The sequence below is a fragment of the Ochotona princeps genome, chromosome 8 (genome assembly GCF_030435755.1).
Source record: "Ochotona princeps isolate mOchPri1 chromosome 8, mOchPri1.hap1, whole genome shotgun sequence".
Taxonomy (NCBI): domain Eukaryota; kingdom Metazoa; phylum Chordata; class Mammalia; order Lagomorpha; family Ochotonidae; genus Ochotona; species Ochotona princeps.
Genome location: NC_080839.1, coordinates 37,605,448 through 37,621,260, shown reverse-complemented (window position 1 = coordinate 37,621,260; position 15,813 = coordinate 37,605,448). Strand labels below are relative to the sequence as shown.

General features: G+C 44.5%; 1 protein-coding gene across 4 annotated transcripts in view; it reads right to left on the bottom strand.

Moving 5' to 3' along the window:
- Positions 1–15,813, bottom strand: part of COMMD1 (copper metabolism domain containing 1) — a 171,600-nt gene that overhangs the window by 79,043 nt on the left and 76,744 nt on the right. Inside the window, exon 3 of one of the 4 annotated variants that reach the window (XM_058667865.1) lies at positions 6,721–6,759. The exons of the other annotated variants lie outside the window; for them this stretch is intronic. Within the exon in view, the coding sequence (XP_058523848.1) occupies positions 6,745–6,759 (15 nt within the window). The 3' untranslated portion in view covers positions 6,721–6,744. Of the gene's footprint in view, positions 1–6,720; positions 6,760–15,813 lie in introns of those variants that run through there. 4 annotated transcript variants of the gene reach the window in all.

Sequence of the window (15,813 nt, the reverse complement as noted above, 5' to 3'; positions counted from 1 at the left end):
TTTCCAAATTTTCTTTTTCTTCTTCCTGTATCCAGGGAAGAGGGGAGAAGCCACACCCACCCTCCCACCAGCCTCAGTATCTAGAGATGGGGAACAACCACCCAACGTCATCCAAGGGTACCAGATGTGGCACATGCGCCAAGAGTTCTGTTCAAGTGGTTTGGATAGTGCTGAAATGCTGTCCATCTCACCAATCCAGGGATGAGGAAATTCCCTGAAGGCCCATTGGCTGACATAGTCCACCTTAGAGTTTCCTAATATTAGCCCAGATATTTGCTGTCCATGCTTAGCTGGGGTAGTTGACCAATTTGTTCTGCCCTCCTTCCTCTGCTGTGGTACCAGATGTCCTTTGTAAGCTCCAATGTAGTGCCATATCCTCCATGTACATCTGGGTACACCATCCACTGTTCCATCTAAGCCACTGAAGAGGCCCAGTTCTGACAGAAGCACTCCACAGTCAGATCACAGTCATTTAGTGAGTCAACCAGCAGACAGAAGATTCTCTCTCTTTTGCTCTCTATCTCTCATCATCTCTCTGTAGCTCTGCTTTTCAAATGAATAAATCTTAAAAAACAAAAAACAAAAACAAAAACAAAACCCACTATAACCTTTAGGGATCTTTCCCTTCAACAACTAAGCAGACAAATTAAAAAATTTACCTACTAAACTGACCATAAAGGGATCATGTGAATTCAACTCAAAATTATAAGACACAGAAAAAAGCTGCTGCAAGTAAAGATAAGCAAAAATAGCAGAATGTTGCTCTTCAAGAACTGCACAAAACAGTCAGCAGCACAAAATGAAGAACAACACATTCTTTTAAATAACCAGATAGATTTTTTTTTATAACCAGATAGATTTGTTAACAGTAAAAAAGAAGTAATAGAATCAGACTATACTCAGTAAATCTAAGCAACTGCTCTAATTTTTAAAAAATGCTAAAAGTGTTGGAGTTTATATAACAGCGACTTAACTTAATTTGAATATAAATACTGGTAAGCTTGCAAGCCCAATCTTGTACCTAAAAGTAGTAAGACTAATTAAATGTAGAATCATTTAATCCAGTATTTAATTCTGTAACCAGAAACATGTTAACAATACTTCAAGTATTAATTATAACTATATATTATATATATACATATATATCTTTAAGTGTCACATTTCTGCACATTATATATATACATAATTATAAGTTACACTTAAAGTATTAATGTCTTAACATCTTGCTCATTCTTTTTTTTTTTTTTAGTTTTTTTTTTTTTGAGCTTCTTTTTTTTAAGATTTATTTATTTTTATTACAAAGTCAGATATACAGAGAGGAGGAGAGATAGAGAGAAAGGTCTCCTGTCCAATGATTCACTCCCCAAGTGAGCGCAATGGCCGGTGCTGCGCCGATCCGAAGCCAGGAGCCAGGAACCTCCTTCAGGTCTCCCACACGGATGCAGGGTCCCAAAGCATTGGGCCATCCTCTACTGCTTTCCCAGGCCACAGGAAGGGAGCTGGATGGGAAGTGGAGCTGCTGGGATTAGAACCAGCTCCCATATGGAATCCTGGCACGTTCAAGGTGAGGACTTTAGCCTCTAGGCCACGCCTCCGGGCCCAGGAATGAGCTTCTTAAACTTCCAGCTCTTATTTCCATATTCCATAGCTTCCTGTCTCTCTCCTTGCATTTCCCTCTTTTTTTTTTTACTTTTTTTTTTATTAATTATTATGCATTATGTGACAGTTTCATAGGCTCTGGGAATCCCCCCACCCCTCCCCACGCCCCTCCCCCCTGGTGGATTCCTCCACCTTGGTGCAGTATTACAGTTCAAATTCAATCAAGATTCTTTCCTTCATCTTGCTCATTCTTATAATCTTGCTTATTCACTCAAACATTTAAGGAAATTTTTATTGAGTACCTCCCTTCTGCTAAAAGCATATAAATAAAATTAAGTAAAATCTACCATTTCTCAATACTAAACTGAGAGGTGGCACATTACTTATGACTGTAAAAGAACAACTTGACTTTTATGCCAATTTTCAAACACATAAAGCAAACCAGAAATTTGTGAGCATCATGAAGACCAGTTTAGGTAAGACATATGACAGCAATCAGAACATTGATTCAGGTAAGAAGTTGTCTCATCTTCTCATCTATTAATTGCTGAAAATGCTTGCTCTGTTAACTTCATAGAAAGACTGAGAAAATAATACAAGAACAAATCTGATTGGGCTTTTAAATGTGCTACAGGGGAACAGGCACAGATTAAGCTATAGCCTGCAGCACTGCTAGTCCATATGGTGCTGCTTGGATTCAAGGCTCCTCCACTACTAATGCACATGGAAGGTAGAGGGAGTCGGAGTTCTTTTTGCACCCCTGCATCCAGGTGGGAGACTGGAATTAAGCTCCTGGCTCCAGCCTTTCGCCTACCCAATCCCTGGCTACTGTAGCCATTTGGAGAGTGAAATCACTAGATGGAAGATCTCTCTCGGTTCGGGCCTTGGGATTCGGGGGCAACTGCTGCTCCTCACAGTGTGGCGGCTGTGGGGGGTGCCCCTGCCGGGTCGGACCCAATGTTGGGGGCTCACGCCAAAGACACTGCCGCAGGGCAGTGAACGAGTCCTCGGCCTCACCCAGGACCCAAGAGAGCTCATTCCTCAGGGTAAGTGCGCCATGAGGGAACTTGGGAACTGGCTTAAAATTCCTAGCTCCACCCAGCTGCTAATATCTGGCAGCTAGGTGAGTTTGGGAGGGGTTTGGGCCTTGGGATTCGGGGGCAACTGCCGCTCCTCACAGTGTGGCGGCTGTGGGGGGTGCCCCTGCCGGGTCGGACCCAATGCTGGGGGCTCACGCCAAAGACACTGCCGCAGGGCAGTGAACGAGTCCTCGGCCTCACCCAGGACCCAAGAGAGCTCATTCCTCAGGGTAAGTGCGCCATGAGGGAACTTGGGAACTGGCTTAAAATTCCTAGCTCCACCCAGCTGCTAATATCTGGCAGCTAGGTGAGTTTGGGAGGGGTTTGGGCCTTGGGATTCGGGGGCAACTGCCGCTCCTCACAGTGTGGCGGCTGTGGGGGGTGCCCCTGCCGGGTCGGACCCAATGCTGGGGGCTCACGCCAAAGACACTGCCACAAGGCAGTGAACGAGTCCTCGGCCTCATCCAGGGCGCCCAGTGCACCATGTGGTGCCAGGCTTTGCCTGCCGGCCGCCCGGCCGGGAAGCTCTGGGGTAATGGATGTCCAAATTGCTGCTTAGATAGCTCTAGGGTGACCCCACTGTTTCTGGGTTCTGAGTCAATCCTAAAGATTCCCAACACCAGTAACTCTTCTTTTGGAGACCTTCTAATCACTCAATAATGCTGAGCTTTGAACACCTATAATGCAAAAGATAAGCCCCAGATTGTCTAGCTGGATATTTTTTTGCCTGACATGATGTTGGTTCAGGAGACTGGTCACATTAGGCAGGTCCATAATTTTAACTAGCACTCTAGCACCTTATACTGGGGTGGACTCTGTGCAGGATGTGTGGGCCACACCCTGTAGAAAGTTTGGCCCCACTGGTAAACCTAAATTTTAGGTGGTTATGGACTAAGCTAGGTGTGACCAAGGAGCCTGCCATCAATCACAGGTAAAGGGATCCGCCATAGACTGGACTGGGCAAGGCAGCAGCACCCAAATGTGCATCCTGAATAGGCTGTGGGGTGGGCCGGGCTGCAACATTCACCAGCTCATACAAGGCCAAATGGGAAGCCAGAGTACACCGGGCACTGGCCTAAAAACCAATGGCATGTATGTAAACTGGGTTTGGGAGTGGATCAAGTGGAGGTACTTGGGAAGCTCCCCTGGCAAGTCATAGCTCTCACTGGTGAACACGCCGTCCAGATCTGGGGGTCGGAGTAGCAGGGCATAGTAACTCCAAAATGTGTAACTTGGTAATGGAACGTAATGTACTGGGCAGGACTGAGCAAACCTTTGTTTACAAGCAAAACTAGAAACCAGCATGGAACACAGGTCATACCGAGCTAGGCTCTTGCACCTACTGGTCCTCAGAGCAACCACGGGCAGGTGCATGATTTACAGCTAGGAACAAGCCAAATCGGGGAGGTAACGGGACACCCTAACTAGGTTGAGGTTCCCACCAAGGGGCGTATGTGCTAGAATTGGAGCTGTGTTCTATCTAGGAAACAGTTGCAGTCACCCGAGGCACTAGTGTGGGCTGGGATTGGATGCACCAGGCCAGTTCAGACCCCAACACCATCTGGTGTCATGGAGAACCAGAGGGTAGATGTGGGACTGACTAGGCTGGGTCTCAACCCCCTACTGAGCCATGCGTGAGCTGCATGTGGGTATGCACGAGCCATGGCCGGGCTGAAACATCCAACAACAAGAACCAGAATGGGGTGAAAGCCAGCCAGGAAAAGCCACTGTTCCTGCTAGGACAGGAGGTGAACTGAGTTGGTTGGCTCAAGGACCCCGTGGCATGCGCAAAACCTGCCATTGGGAGAGGTTCTGATGGAGGAGCCTGGGCAACTCCTCTGGCAGGACACAGTCCCTGCAGGTAAGCGCAAGAAGCATGATAGGAAACAGTCCAGAATAGGCCATGGAAAGTTTCCCACTGGCACACATTCAGCATGGGTCAGGAGCAGACCAGGCTGAATCAGTTCATATCACCCACTGGCAAATCCGATCACCAGATCAGAGTGTGGGATGAGCCGGGTTTGGTCGCGACAAAACCAGTACACATTATGGAATGCCAGGGCGTGGTTGCCTGTACTGGATATGAATGCAGCACCCAACCAGCACACGTGAGATCCAGGAAGGAAGGGAGGGGCAGAACTGGCGGGGGGATTAGGGGACTGGTCCCCTTGCCGGACAGCTACTCCCAATGGAGAGCGTGGGCTGGGATAGAGACAGACTAGACCATGCAAGGTTACAACACCTGTGCGCTGCATGTGGAATAGATCAGGGAAAAGCCAGGCTGGGCTGATTATTCCTGCTGGTGCAAGCATAAATTAGAGTGGGTGAGGGATGTTTGGGCATAGCCGCAGAAGCTGGCACTGGGGACTAATTCTGTCAAGTCAAATCACAGAACCACCTAAAGAGTGCATAAACCGGGACAGAGAGACCTGGGAGGGAAAAAGTGGGTTCCCCCTTCTTGGGTCACTAGTCCCGTGGGAGGGCATGAAAACTAGGATGGGGGCTGGGATGGCCAGATAGAGAGGCACTCAACAACACCCGTGAGGGCTGGATGGTTGAGTTGGTTAGATCGAACTAAGCTTTAATACCCATTGACAAGTGCCAGAGCCAAATGGGATGGGGGACAGACTGGTCTTCTGCTACACATACTGGCAAACCAGGGTAGGGGGCAGGCCTGGTGTGGGTTATCGTGGGTCACCCCAACTAGGCTGCAGCTCCCACTGGTTAGTGTGAGGGCCGAGTACGTGCTGGGCAGAACCAGACTGGACTGCAACACCCATTGGTTCCAGTGCAACTCGGGACTGAAAACAGAACCAACCCAGCAGTTGCAACCACCAGCTGATCGGGGTGATGGACTGTGCCGGGCCCTGTGCTTGCTAGAACATGCAAGAAACTAGTCTGGGAATACCTCAAAGTTTCTTTGGAGATCTCCCCAATCGAACTGCTGGACTCAGAACTCTAATCAAGAAAAGACAGAAGACAGAGCAGATCAATCATTCATCTCAGCTATATGTTGGCAGCGAAAAATGGGGCAAACGGAGACTTTATATTGGACCATATCAATCAGTGGACGACCTCATAGAGCGAAACTGGCAGCGATTCATAACTGGAGAACTATTAACACCACTCGAGCACATATCTCAGAGCATGCCCCACATCTGGGACTCGGGGTGGGCGGGAAACCGGGTGGGGCTTCTCCCTCAATATCCCCCTTTACCTCAGATACAAGATGGAAACAATATGGACATAATGGTATTACCCACTTCCCTATCCCCCGGAACCTTTTTTTTTTTCTTTTTCTTTCTTTAACTGTAATTAACTATGTAAAGATTGTCAACAACAACTCAATAAAATAGATTATAAAAAAAAAAAAAGAAGATCTCTCTCTGTCCCTCTTTCTCTATATCTCTGCTTTTCAAATAAATAAATATTTTTAAAAATGTGTTACAGAGATACAATGAATTGGCCAAATAACAGTTTTTAAAATTTTATTGTATTTTTGTTTGAAAGGCAGAATTACAGAAAGAGATCTACCTGTTGGGCACAATTGCCAGGGCTGAGCTGATCCAAAGCCAGGAGCCAGGAGATTATTTCAGGTCTCCCACATAGTTGCAGGGACCCAAGGGCTTGAGCCACCCTCTGCTGCTTTCCCAGGCCATAAGCAGGAAGCTGGATGGGAAGTGGAGCTGCCAGATCTATATAGGATGCCAGTGCCACAGGTAGAGGCTTAGTCTACTAAGCCATAGTGCTGGCCTTCAATATGTTTAAAAAAAAAAAGAAAGAATACACTTATCTAATTTGTCCTGTGCACGATCTCTGTGACATTATGCTCTTTTTTTTTAATTATTTCGTTGTATGACACAGTTTCATAGCCTCTGGGATTCCCCCAACCCCTCCAAAAAGCCCTCCTCCCATACTGGATTCCTCCATAACATTATGCTCTTTAAAATAAAAAAGATTGGCAGCAATTCAGAACCCCTGAACTATCAAAACCACTTGAGCAGGACTCTCATGCCCCACATCAGGGACCCTGGGATGCTTGGGAGGCAGGGTGTGGCTTCTCCCCTTATCTCTCCCCTCCCTGCAGATACAGGAAGGAAAAAAAGAGACTGTCAAAACAATAATCACACCCACTTTCCTCTAGCCCTTGAATCTTTATGCCCTAATCAATTATGTAAAAAGCGTCAAAAATGAAATTTATACAAAAGGGAAGACAAAACTTAAAAATGAAAAAATGAAAAAAAAAAATAAGACAGATTTTAAAGGAAAACACTGAGAAACAAATCTCCTTAAGTCTGTCACATCTGTGCACATTCTGTGACCAGCACTGCCTGCCTTTTTTCTAAACCACATTCTCAGAAATCTCAGTAAACTGAACAGCTTTGGAAGACAGAAAGCAGCACCATCTGAAAAAGAGGGCAGGCCTGTCACTGTCAACGCAAAGAAGGCTTCCTCCCTGGGCTCAAAGTTCCTTTCCTGTAATGCATCCAATGGCATGTGCTGCTGTCACCAGGACCTCTTGCATCTCCGATGGCATGAGAGCTCAGGTAAACAGCACAAATGCTAGAGTACCAGCTACTGCTATAGTCATGTGTTAAATCCAGGAATCTCACAGCTTCATCCAGGGTTCATGAAACCATGGGAAGCCAATATGGCAATTTCTGAGTAGGATAAAATCTCAGATCCTTTATAGTTCTTGAAAGATCAGAACCACAACACTTCATTTGTATGTTTAATTGACATGGTACTGTAAGTATATTAGAACACACTGTTTTGAGGTCACTATCTTTTCATAACCCAATGCTGTCACCATGGTAAACAGTTTTTTCAAATGTCTGTGTTTTTCTGCTCCAACTCATGAATCACAAGAGCTCTTCAACAGGGCCAACTCCACAGTCACCAATTCATCACAAAAATATTTAGGACCCAAGCCAGCACTGGGGCATGTTAGGCTTCCACCTGTGGCACCAGCATCCCGTATGGGCACCAGTTTGAGTCTTGGCTGTTCCAGTTTTGATCCAGCTCCCTGCTAACGGTCTGGGAAAGCAGTAGAGCATGTCCCAAGTCCTTGGGTCCCTGCACTCATATGGGAGACCCAGAAGCTCCTGGCTCTCAGCTTCACGCTGGCTCAGCTCCAACAGCTGCGGGAATAAACCAGCAAATGGAAAATTTCCCTCCCTGCTCCATCCCACAAATCTCTGGCTCTGTAAGTCTGCATTTCTAAAAAAAAAATATATATATATATATATCTTCTTTTTAAAAATCTAGGACTTGAATTCCTGAACCTTTGTTTTCTTTGCACTGAAGCAAATAGTTTTATAATGCTAGATGCAACTTAGATCTGTATTTGAAACACTCTTTTGAGTAGATACAGAAAAAAAAAACTACAAAGAAAAGTAAAGTGCACAGAAGCTTGTAAAAATGAAATCTGCAAGGTTCTGCAGTGATTTAATATGTAGAAATGTTTCCTTTTAAGTACATGCTATCAAAAAGAAGACCAAGAGACTGGCATAAGTGCATGCTTGCAGCTGAGAAAACAACTAAGAGTGCAGATCCCAGCTAGAGTCAATTTTTTTATCCAGGGATGGTCCAGATGTGATGTGTTTCAGAGCTTCATTTTGATTCAGCAAAAGCTGGTTAAACAGGTGTGCCTTTATAGTTGGTTGGTCTATCTTGCAAGCTGACTACAGTTACTGGACAATGCATAGTTTTACTACCAGCTGTTGCTGAGACAGTACAAGTAGAATATGTATTACATTAAAAAAAAGAACATGTATTACAAGTTACTCAGCTGGAACAATACTCAAAAATGTTAATAACTCTCTTAAATTCATAGGCTCCATTGGACAAAAAAAAATTTTAACTGCAATTGTTTTTGTTAATCTTTTAGGAGAATCAAGCAATCTACTGATATTAACAATGTCCAAATGTGTTGAGATGTGAAGATAAGTCCCAAACACTTTGTTCTACTTAAGTTCTTTTAAATTGGGCCTAGCGCAGCAGACTAGAGGCAAAAATCCTCGCCTTGCATGCCCAGGATCCCATATTGGCGCTGGTTTGGATCCTGGCTGCTCCACTTCCTTCCAGCTCCCTGCTTGTGACCTGGGAAAGCAGTCGAGGACAGCCCAAAGCCTTGGGACCCTGCACCCACGTGGGAGACTCAGAAAAAGCTCCTAGCTTCTGGCTCCTGGCTTTGAATTGGCTCAGCCAGCTCCGAACTTTGCGGCTACTTGGAAAGTAAATCAGCGAATAGAAGATCTTTCTCTCTGTTTCTTCTTCTCTCTGTAAATCTGACTTTCCAATAAAAGCAAATAAATCTTTAGAAATTTTAATTTCATATACAAACTGTTTACTATTTTTATCATTATCATCATTATTATTCAAGAGGCAGAAAGAGAGAGCATGCCTATCTACTAGCTCATGCCCCACAGGCCCACAACAGCTGGGGGCAGCAGCAGGAGCATGCTGACAGCTAAGAATTCGATTTAAGTCTCACACATGGGTAGCAGGAATCCGAGCACCTGAGTTATCACCCACAGTTTACTGGGGTCCACACTAGCAGGAATCAGAAGTCTAAATCAAGAATTGAACCAAGCACTGCAGTATCAATTATGGGTATTTTTTTTAACTTAAACATTTTTTCCTAATATTGTTTATATAGTTGAAAAGGATGCACGCCCATATGGGCCTCTGATTAGGGTGGGGACAGTCAGATATGGAGGCAGATAGGTGGGAAAAATGTTTCAGGTGTTTTTTTTTTTTCCTGTTTGCAGGGGAGGAAAGGGAAGGGGCCACTCCTTGCTGTCAAGCTACATTACATAGGGATGGGGACAAACACTTGATGACATTTTAGAGACACTGATGTGGGGAAGAGTGCTCTGAGGATGTTACTTAGGTGGTTTTGATAATTCTGAGAAGTTGCTGGCTTCATTGCTTCCAGGTTGAGAAAATCTTTGCAAGGTCTACTGGCTGACAAAGTCCACCTTAGTGCATCCACAGACCCAGGAACATGTTGCAAAGTTTTGGCAGAATTGTTCAATCTTTTCTGCTTTCCATCCTCTGACAAAACAGCTGACATTCCTTGCTGGCCTACAGGAGCAGGCTATCATATACCCCATGTGCATCATGCTGTCCACTGCAAAGAGCTCAGCAACTGAGGAGGCTCAGTCCCAACACACGCACTCCAAGGTCAGACTACACAATCTGTGATTTTCCCTTGGCCAGGGTCTGAGGCCAGTGTGCCAGTGGGAAATCTCCCAAGAAACCTTGCCGGGGTGATCTCAAAACTGACTCTTATGTGTGCCAGCCAGCACAGGGCCAGGTATGGTTTGTCAGTTGTACCAGTCAATGCACGTACTAGTGGATGTAACTTGGTCAATTCTGCCTCAGTCCCATGTCTCACATGTGCTGATGAGTGCAATGGCCCAGCCCAGACCCGGTCCTCACACATACCAGCAGGTACTGTGGCCTAGTCAGGGTAATTTCCAATAACCTCCATCAGGCCCACCCCAGCCCCAGTCTTTGCGCATGCCAGTCAGCCCAGCCTATATCCCATCTGTCTCTCATGCAAGTCCATGGGTTTGCGGCTTAGGTCAGCCTGACCTGCGCCAAGATCCGGCTTACACGTATACTGACTGGTGCCACCACTGCGTTTTCCAGCCTGGCCCGCTCCCGTTCCTGGTTCTTTACTCATCAATGACAGGAACAGCCTACTAGGGAAGTGCAGACATGAGCATCTTAACTGCTATATCAAATACTTGCCTCTACAAGTCATTTTTACCGTGCTTGCTTTGAGACTGCACAAAAGAGCTCCACAAGCACAATAACACACCTTTTGGCTTGCTTTCTAGTGATTCCTAAATTCTTCGTTTCTCATCTTACGTGGACAAAAATTAAAACAAGGGGCAGGAAGGCATTGGCAATGTGGAATTAACAGACTGGACCATAATTGCTGGAACGTTTCCTCACTACTCTGCTGACAGTTCCCTGCTAATGTGCCCAGGAGGTACCAGAATGATGGCTCCAGTAGGTGGGCCCCTGCCTTCCACATGCAAGACTAGCTGGAATTCTGGGCTCCTAGCGTCTTCCTAGTTCAGTATCAGCTAATACTACCTTTTTAGAGAGTCAATTAGCAAACAAAAGACTCTCACTCTGCTTTTTAAATAAATGAACTCAATTTGTTATAGAAAAAACTGGGCAATCATTCACATTCAGCCTTATGGAGATGTATATGTAACAATGTTCCAACTTCAATACAACATGAGCAAAAAATCTTTTCTGGAATAATGGGTGCTGACATTAATGTGATATCCTTCGACACATCCACTATTTCTCCAGAGTTGGACAAATGTGCTTCCAGATGTCCTGCTGAACTGCAATACAGCCAATTCAACCACTCATATCTAAAATCCTATTGTTAAAGCTTGTCAATTCCAGAGAAATTCGATGAAGTCATCTGGACAATTCAGAAAAAGGAACTGGCCCCCTTCACTCTTCACAGTTCCAACTTTTGACTCAGCTCATTGGCCTCAAAAATGCATGTTCCTGATTCTAATCTGGGAATATTATTTTGCCATTCACAAGGAAATCAAGATAGACACATTATTTCAATTTTCATCATTACACAAAATCCTACTAGTAAAACTTTGATAAAGGGGAGTGGCAGTTAGCATAGTAGTAACAGCATTAACGATATTCACATCCCAATTTGCGAGTGTCTGTCTCTAGTTCTGGGTCCTTTACTTCCAATCCAGCTTCTTGCTAATGTGTGCTGGGAGGCAGTGGAGACAGCTTGAGTATTTGGGTTCATATCACTCACCCATGTGGAAGACCCAGAATAAGTTCCACATTCATGGCTTCAGCTGGGCCCAGATCTGACTCTTTTTTTTTTTTTAAGATTTATTTACTTTTTATTGAAAAGTCAGATATACAGAGAGGAGGAGAGACAGAGGGGAAGATCTTCCGTCTGATGATTCATTCCCCAAGTGACCGCAATGGCCAGTGCTGCGTCGATCCGAAACCTTGAGCCAGGAACTTCTTCCTGGTCTCCCATGCGGGTGCAGAGTCCCAAAGTTTTGGGCCGTCCTCGACTGCTTTCCCAGGCCACAAGCAGGGAGCTGGATGGGAAGTGGAGCTGCTGGAATTAGAACCGCCGCCCATATGGGATCCCGGGGCTTTCAAGGCGAGGACTTTAGCTGCTAGGACACGCCGCTGGGCCCCAGATCTGACTCTTGTGGCATTTGAAGGGTGAACCAAAAGATAATAGATATCTTTCTGCCTTTTGATTAAAATGAAACAAAAATAAATAAATAAGATCTTAAAATTTTGGTACCAATAAATAATAAACAGAGCAGCTCTTGAAATGTGGAGGCACAGTATATCTTATTAGCTGACGTAGGTCTTTATTTCCTTTCCAAAGACTACAACCTCTTTTTTTTAAAGATTTGTCTTTTTTAAACTTGGCTTCTGCCAATCATTTTATTTATTATTTATTTATTTGTTTGTTTATTTATTTATTTATTTTTATTGCAAAGGCGGATATACAGAGAGGAGAGACAGAGAGGAAGATCTTCCATCCGATGGCTCACTCCCCAAGCAGCCGCAACACCTGGAGCTGAACCAATCCGAAGCCAGGAGCCTCTTTCAGGTCTCCCACACGGCTGCAGGGTCCCAAGGCTTTGGGTCGTCCTTGACTGCTTTCCCAGACCACAGGCAGGGAGCTGGATGGGAAGCGGGGCCGCTGGAATTAGAACGAGCGCCCATATGGGATCCCGGCGTGTTCAATGCGAGGACTTTAACCACTATGCTATCACGCTGGGCCCAAAGATTTATTTATTTTTATTGCAAATTCAGATATACAGAGAGGAGGAGAGACAGAGAGCAAGATCTTCCCTCCGATGATTCACTCCCCAAGTGGCCGCAAGGGCTGGTGCTGAGCCAATCCAAAGTCAGGAGCCAGGAACTTCCTCCACGTCTCCCACATGGGTGCAGGGTAGCAAGACTTTGGGCCATCCTCAACTGCTTTCCCAGGCCACAAGCAGGGAGCTGGATGGGAAGTGGAGCTGCCAGGATTAGAACTGGCATCCATATGGGATCCCGGCGTGTTCAAGGTGAGGACTTTAGCCAGAAGGCCACCATGCCGGGCCCCAAAGACTACAACTTCTTAAGGTTCCATAAGTAGTATCCTACTGAAATGTCCTGTGTTACTCAGAAATCTTTTAAATTTACATTCCATTCCTGTCATTATTCCTCTTATAACTGCTTCCATATTCATCTTTTCATTATTTTGTGACTCACATTTTAATAATCTGATGTATTCTAGGGGCAAGACTGGCATTCTCACTTTACTTTCCTTTTTTTAATATATTTATTTAGTTTTATTGCAATGGCAGATTTACAGAGAGAAGGAGAGACAGACAGGAAGAGCTTCCATCTGCTGGTTCATTTCCCAAGTGGCCACAATGGCTGGAGCTGAGCTGATCCAAAGCCAGGTGTGGGTCTCCCACACCGGTGCAGGGTTCCAATGCTTTGGGTCATCCTCAACCACTTTCCCAGGCTACAGGCAGGGAGCTAGAAGGGAGGTGGAGCAGCCAGGACACGAAATGGCACCACATGGGACCCCAGCATATCCAAGGCAAGGACTCAAGCCACTAAGCTACTGCACTGAGACTACATTCTCACCTTTCTAAGGATGTAAAGTAAACATCAGAATCATAAAAGATGCTGAGAATGATCCTTTTAATCAACCTAGGTTTTATGCCCAAAACTTTTTGAAGACAGGAAGTGTCTTCCATAAACATAACTGTCAGTCAGGTATCCTTTTTACCAAATTGGTAAAGAATGCAATGACTAGTGAGAAAACAACTTCAGAGTGACATGCAGACATTCAAAAGTAGGAGAGAGATTATGTAAACATGTTGTCAGCTCTGTTTGCTCTCCTAATTTTGTCTACAAGTATCTATATCAAAGTTTTTGGGCAGGTATACAGAGTAGTCAGTTAAGAAACCATTAGGGGGGTCCAGCGCAGTGGCCTAGCAGCTAAAGTCCTCGCCTTGAACGCACTGGGATCCCATATGATTGTCAGTTCTAATCCTGGCAGCCCCGCCTCCCATCCAGTTCCCTGCTTGTGACCTGGGAAAGCAGTCGAGGACAGCCCAAAGCTTTGGAACCCTGCACCCACGTGCGGGAGACCAGGAAGAAGCTCCTGGCTCAAGGTCGGTGCAGTACCAGCCGTTGCAGTCACTTGGGGAGCGAATCATCGGATGTAAGATCTTCCTCTCTGTATATATGACTTAGTAATAAAAATAAAATCCTAAAAAAAAAAAAAGGAGAAACTATTAGGGGTAGCTGCAGCTCATACTTAGAATGCCTGGGTTTGGAAACAATATGGACATAATAGTATTACCCACTTCCCTATCCCCCTGAACCTTTTTTTTTTCTTTTTCTTTCTTTAACTGTAATTAACTATGTAAAGATTGTCAACAACAACACAATAAAATAGATTAAAAAAAAAAAAAAAAGAATGCCTGGGTTCAAGTTCTAGTTCTGTTCTTGTTTTCAACTTCTGGCTAACAAGCACTGTATCAGGAAACAATTAGGGCTCCACTACCTGGATCCTCACCACCCATAAGTGAAATCAGGAGTGAGTTCCCAGTTTGGAACTGCAGCTGGGCCAGACACAATTGCAGGTAACTGGGGAATGAACCAGTGGATGACAGATCTCTGTCTCTCTCTCTCTGCCTTTCAAAGTTTTCTTAAAAAGTTCTTATCAACACTATCGTAAAGACATTATGCTAAAATTGACATAAAATTGTGATGTTTATTCTACTTGATAACAGTGGTTAGAGTAGCAAATATGGTGAGTGTGACGGGCTGCTATTTGTTCCACAGTGCCCCTTTCCCTTTTTCTGTGCGAATAAACTGGACATGTAGCCACCCAAACCAAAGGCAACACACCTTTGCCCTTCCTATTTCCTAATGCATGAGATGTGCATTAACCATCCCATGCAAGAAACGACGGGGTGAGTCAACAGAAAAGTCTGAGATTCTAAGAACTGTGTGGAGCCAAGCCTACCTCTGCATTTTTACAAAAGACACACTTCTTTTTTAAAACCTACTTATTTGAAGGGCAAAGAAACAGAACCAAAGATAGAGAAAGAGAGAATATCCATCTGCTGGTTTATGCTCCCAAATGCCTGCAGCAGCTGGAGCTGAGCCATACCAAAGCCTGAAACCATTTTGAGTCTCTCACATGGATGGCAGGGACCCAAATACTTCTGCTTATCTTCTATCTATCTGAAGCCTTTGAGTCTCTAATGTTTGCAGCTAATTTTGATCTCAAATGATATAACAGGTAAGTAAAACCAAAATTATTAAAACTCTTTTTGAGAGAGTTGTAAAGTTATTGTACTAAAGCCACCTGAAAGAATAGATGATGTACCTTTGTTGACAAAGGCAACCAAAAATTTTTCTTTTGGTGGTGGTGGGGGGGGGTCACTATTCTTTCATTATAATATAGCACAGCTGCAGAACGGTTCATACAGAAAATGAACTCAACTTAATGAATGAACCAAGTCTTTGGCATATTCACAAAATGCTGTGAAACCTAATCACCTTCATAGCTTGACGGAGCACATGAGCTCACCACACCAGCAGTAAGCTTCACTAAACACAAGGCTTTTAAAACCTTTGGACCATTTACAGTGCTGCTTTCAATCAAATGCAGGAAGCCTAAATGGAATCAATTATAATACAACCACAGGAGATTTAAAAATCCATTTCTGAAAGTCACACCTAAAAAAAAAAAATCCATGAAATAATCATCCACAATAGCATTAACAGAGTTGACTGATCATGGAAATACATTATGCAATTATGTTTGAAACTTGCCAATTTAAAGAAGATATCAAATGCTTGAAGCACTAAAACGCTGTAAAAGCTGAAGACTAAAGATGAGTAGACAAAAATTTAAGTCATTGAATGTTTATTTTTTTTTAAGATTTATTTTTTTTTTTTATTGCAAAGTCAGATATACAGAGAGGAGAGACAGAAAACATCTTCCACCCAATGATTCACTCCCCAAGTGGCCACAACAGCAGGGGCTGCGCCGATCCAAAGCCAGGAGCCCAGATCCTCT